This window comes from Olea europaea, chromosome 1 (assembly GCF_002742605.1).
Source record: "Olea europaea var. sylvestris chromosome 1, O_europaea_v1, whole genome shotgun sequence".
In the NCBI taxonomy this organism is placed as follows: Eukaryota; Viridiplantae; Streptophyta; class Magnoliopsida; order Lamiales; family Oleaceae; genus Olea; species Olea europaea.
The window spans coordinates 28,644,044-28,649,103 of record NC_036237.1 but is presented as its reverse complement, the minus strand read 5'-3'; the positions used below and the strand labels follow the sequence as shown (position 1 = coordinate 28,649,103).

Below are 5,060 nucleotides of genomic sequence, written 5' to 3'. Positions count from 1 at the left end.
TAATTTCATAAGCTTAACTTCATCCCATTTCGTAACGACAGTTGACTGGCCATAAAATATGAATAGCTATCCTGTGTGACCATCGAAATGCTACCAACGCAACAGCGGCGTAGGACGACCATTTGAACTTAATAGTACCATTCGTGAACCAAATTACAGCGTAATCACTCAATTTATTGAAATTGAAGTACATCGACTCAATTGACAAATGGGTCAAAGTACAGTGATTGTGAATGAAATTAACTCTAGAAATCGAGTATATATATACAACACAATAACTTCATCCAATACGAAATTAGAATGTCTATATAAATGTCTCCAATTATTTCAAGTCATTCATATGAAAATTCTTGGGGCAATCAATGACAACATTAAAATATAATGTCAAACCGTCTAATTTAAAGACGGTATCAAACTTTGGCACACTGATTTTCTGGATAGGCGCAAAATCGTCTCCCTATATCTACCCTGACAGAAATGATTGAGGAAATGGTGAGGATGAAAGAATCAGAAAGACTAATACATATCGATAAATTTACAGCACAACTGAAAGCCATATACGAGAGAGAAGCTTTTTCTCCTTTTTCTGGACAGGTAAAAGAGATATTAAAAATATACGCGAAATAGCATTCAGGAGAGATGTCTAATGAGGAGAAGACTTACAAAGATAAAGAGAAGTCATTGCCCAGAAAACAAGTGGTGCAAGTTCAAGTATGCAAGTAATTAGCAGCCATCATAAGTTCCAAGGTCAGCTCAGGTTCAATGTGGAACTCAGTCTCCTTCCCACTGCGGAGTATGGATACCGTACAAATAGGTATGTAATGAATTCAAATAGAAATTATCAAAGGGCAAGAACAAAAAAGTATTAAATGTATTATTGCGATAATGATGACTTTAAGTTGTGCTCAAAATTTTATCTACACAAACACAAATCGAAATTTAGCCATGTTAAGGCTCATAAACTGCATTCCGACGTAGACCTTCCACAATTACTTCTAGAAGATGTAGACCTACACTGAACTTGACACATTGCACGCAACATATGACTTAGTACTATGGATGAATATAATATCGTGATAATGTGACTGCAGAAACAAATAACACAGATAGCCCCAGTTTTTCTACACACAGCAATGAAATTTCCAGGTCAACACCTCGAAACTGATACAAATTCAGCCATCAAATTGCCAATTAAAGGAGTACGTCCCCATCAGGAAACACCTACAATTCCGTGGCAGAACATTCACCCACATATGCGCGCTTACTAGTCGATGGAAGATCAATATATATATATATATATGGTTATAAAACAAATTGATAAAATTAAAATTCTAAATTGCAAACAATCAAATTTATTATTATTATTATTTTTTTATGATCATGGGTGTCCGAACCAACTTACGCGCACCTCGATTAATCCCACGGGGCCATGAAGTTTATAGCTGGATACTCACCTCAATGGCCTCAAGAAAACTCGAACTGATGATCATTGGGGAGCAAACCCAAGACCTGACCATTGAACTATCTTTCAAGGTTAAAATTGCAAACAATCACACTACCAATTGATTAGCAAATTAATAACAAGTAATAAAATTAGTAATTACATAACAAAATTATAATTTAGAAGTCTTCCATATCATTAACGGTAATAGATATTTAAAAGAGGGTTGTGCTATGGGGACAGGCCCCGGTCCAGATTAACCCTTTAAGAGAACCATCAAAATATTTGATTCCTCTACTGCCCTGTCAAGGTCAGTTTCTCCCTGTTCTTTTACGGTTTTACCTCATCCGCCACTTGCAGAGTTGCAGTGGAACATTCTCCTTCCCTTTCCCATAAGTGCAGTAGAAAGAGAACACAACAGCAAGAATAATATGAAGAAATGAATGAAGCCCCCCGGGGCATAGCCTAGTAGTGCAAAGGACAGGAGTAAGGTTATCTCACGCCTTGTTGGCAGCCACAGTGTGGGGGTCGATTCCTGAAACATGGAATTGGACTCCTTGTAGGCGCAGTGTACAGGCAGCTCTTGTTCTTTGGCCTACTAGGGCACATCCCGCGATTTATCTCCCTCACAAAACTTTAGAGGCAGAACGGTTTAGGGTTCAATCTTTTTAAGAAATGAATGAAGTTATGTGTCCTCTACTGCTAAAAAGTACACTTGAGATACAAATTTATAGCACTTCAGTCGTAGGTAGCTAGAGCACACTTGCTCTCTTATCTCTCTCAATACTTTTTTTCCCCTAATTTTAAGGTGTGTCTAATATAGTCCAAGAAAGCACAAAACATTCTAGGGTGTAAAAAGAACTAACCCAACCAAATTAAGGCTAGTTATAAAAAATTTAGATTTTTAATAAAGCATACAAGGTGTAAACTAGGGGCAATAATAAAATTCTGCCGTGATATGTACCTAAAGACGTAATTCTAAGGCACTTTATAAAACAGCAGATTAATAATCATGCAAAAGAGGAAAGATGTGAACAGAATGTGATTGTGACGGAAAAAGAGAACATCTGCTAATATAAATTTTGCGATCTTTAATTTCTATGCTTAGCAAATCCATGTAATCAATGTTTATTCAATATCATGTTCGTTCATCACATACTCTAGTTCATAAATTCTGAACATTCTCCACGGGTTGCTTCGTTATTTTTGAAAGTTCTATGCATTAGAACCTACGGGAATCCAAATCAAATGTCATTCGTTGAAATCCCAGAGTAAAGCGTCATGTGTTACCCATGTGTCAGTCCATAGCAGACACCCGTAGAATGACTATCGAAAGTTCAAATTCTTTAGGTGAGAGATGGGAATCTAAAAATAAGCAAAACGCCAATAGTAGTATTGCCCAAAAGAAGACATGATCAGATTTACTCTGACCCTAAACAATTACATAAAAAAATTGTAATGTCCTGGGAAAGCAAAATAATTAAAAAATGAAATTGAGGGGAAAACAATTACCTAGCATATTGAAGAGACCAGTAAAAGTACTGGCAAATCTTCTCCAAAATGGTTGTGCTTATCTCTGGAAAAGTCACTTCTCCATGCTCCGTTTCAGCAAAGCTCCCTAAATAAATTCACCACAAACACAATCTTATAAGAACAAAGAATTACCATTCTATAATTTCCCTAGAAGTTTTGTCAAGATGTCATAAACACAAATCGAATCCAAAATAGCGAACTGAATCACAAATATCAAAATTAATTTTCAAAAACCTAATTTTTATAGAAACTGCAAAATCTCAAATCAATCGAATAAAGTGAACCGGAAGCATCATTTCATAGTACCAGTTCTCTGACCAGCATAATATATTTCATGTAGGGTAAAATTAGAAGACTAAAACATAATAAATTAAAATATTAAACAGACAATACGTAAATAGCACCAAATAGTACGTCGATTTCAGAAGAAAAACCAAATCCACGGCATTCAATACGGAACCGAAGAAGTAAAATACGTCAACTTTCCGAACAAAAATGAAAATTCAAAACCCATATAGTTATTATATGATTTCGGATGTATTTATTCACTGGAGATCGACCTGGAGAGGTGAGCATGTTCCGTATTGTTTGAGAGACCATGGCGGCCTTTTTATCGATAACGAATTCGAATCCCTCGGCGCTTATCAGCTTCACCATGTCTTCCTTCATCTTCACTAACCACCAAACTACGGAATTTTGCCAAAAAACGTGTAGTTTACAGAGGACTTCAGGAGGATATTGTTGCAAATGACCGTATAACCCGTGTATTTCCAAAGTGACCACTGTCTTTTTAATTAAAAAAAAAAAAAGGAAAATTGAATTTAAAACTCAAAATCTCAAAATATCCCTTGGCTATCCTTTTTTCATTTGCTCAGCAGTCGCACAAAATTGAAAAAAAAAAAAATAATCGGTTTCCAATCGGTCAGAGAACTTGCTACTCCATCGCCGACGAACTATTTATTATTAAGGTAACCATTATTATATTGAATATTTGTTTGTATTAATGTTTAGATATTGATAAAATGTGTGAATGATTCATTTGTGGGAGTTTTTTCCAATATATCGTTGTTTATATATGTAATATGGGGTTTAGCTAGTGTTTTAGCGGTAGATTTGTAAATTTGGAAGCTTTTCTCATCGGAGATGGAGATTTTCCAACGAGAAAAGGGCTTGGGAAAAATCGACTATTGAACAGTCATTATGGGCCGACTATTAACAGTTGATCCATACTGACTGTTTAGCCGGCCCAACTTAGTGGGCTAACTGGCAGTCCACTTTTTTTTCAGCCCAATTTCTTTTTTACATATATTTAGTAATTTAATTTTAAATAATTATTATTATTAATTTTTAATAAATAATAAATCATTTAGTCGTCAAATTTAAATAAAATTTTTACATTTAATTTTTATTTTTACATTTATTTTTATTTCCTCATTTTGATAAATAATATTTTTTTCATTCATCGAATTGAAATAATTATTTTAATTGTGAACTTAAATTTAATATTTATTTGGGAAAATTGCAGACAAAAAATCAAATCTTTCGTTTATTAGCAGACTTTGCCCAAACATTTAATTTGTGCCGCTGGAGGTATCAAACCTTTCAAAAATAAGCACCCGAAGTCCAAATGGATGGAAACCGTCCATTTGACCAATAAAATTAAATATTGACCAATTTTTGACTAATTGAAAAGGGTAAAAAAGTAAAAGTACTTAACCCTATAATAAAACAATTAAAATAAATAACTAAAACAAACAAAAAAATACTATTCATCTCCTTCTTCACCCACCCCATCGAATTTAAATAAATTTTTTACTTTTAATTTTATTAATAGTTTTGGATGATATTCTTTTCGTTCATCAAATTTAATTAATTTTTTAATTGTAATTTGAAATAATTGTTGAAAATTTAATTTGAAATTTAATATTTATTTTTATTATTAGTTTTTGATTAATAATATTCTTTTTGTTCATCGAATTTAAATATTTTTTGAACTTCAATTGATTAAAAAGTATTGATAATTGGGAAAAATTGACATTATTGATAATAAGATACACAAATTTACATTATAGAGATTTTAATTATT

General features: G+C 33.2%; 1 protein-coding gene across 4 annotated transcripts; it reads right to left on the bottom strand.

Annotated features, from left to right (window-relative positions):
• Positions 1-213: 213 nt before the first annotated feature.
• LOC111399950 (elongin-C-like) lies at positions 214-3,757 on the bottom strand. 4 transcript variants are annotated; one of them, XM_023027435.1, is made up of 4 exons: positions 3,535-3,757; positions 2,954-3,059; positions 664-786; positions 214-468 (listed from the first exon to the last, which is right to left on the bottom strand). In XM_023027435.1, exons 1-3 carry the CDS (start codon positions 3,641-3,643, stop codon positions 708-710), a joined length of 294 nt encoding a protein of 97 aa, XP_022883203.1. In that variant the 5' UTR covers positions 3,644-3,757; the 3' UTR covers positions 214-468; positions 664-707. The 4 variants fall into 4 exon arrangements, with proteins under 4 accessions (XP_022883203.1, XP_022883208.1, XP_022883198.1 ...); XM_023027440.1 differs by having other exon boundaries at positions 214-463; XM_023027430.1 differs by lacking the exon at positions 214-468 and adding an exon at positions 1,455-1,521.
• Between the last annotated feature and the right edge of the window lie 1,303 nt (positions 3,758-5,060).

Coding starts and splice junctions, on each gene's coding strand:
- LOC111399950 (XM_023027430.1), bottom strand. CDS start 3,643: ATGAAGGAAGACATGGTGAAGCTGATAAGCGCCGAGGGATTCGAATTC. Junction 3,060..3,534: donor GAACATGCTCACCTCTCCAG/GTCGATCTCCAG, acceptor GAATTTATTTAG/GGAGCTTTGCTGAAACGGAG. Junction 1,522..2,953: donor TGGTCTCTTCAATATGCTAG/GTAATTGTTTTC, acceptor CTTGAAAGATAG/TTCAATGGTCAGGTCTTGGG.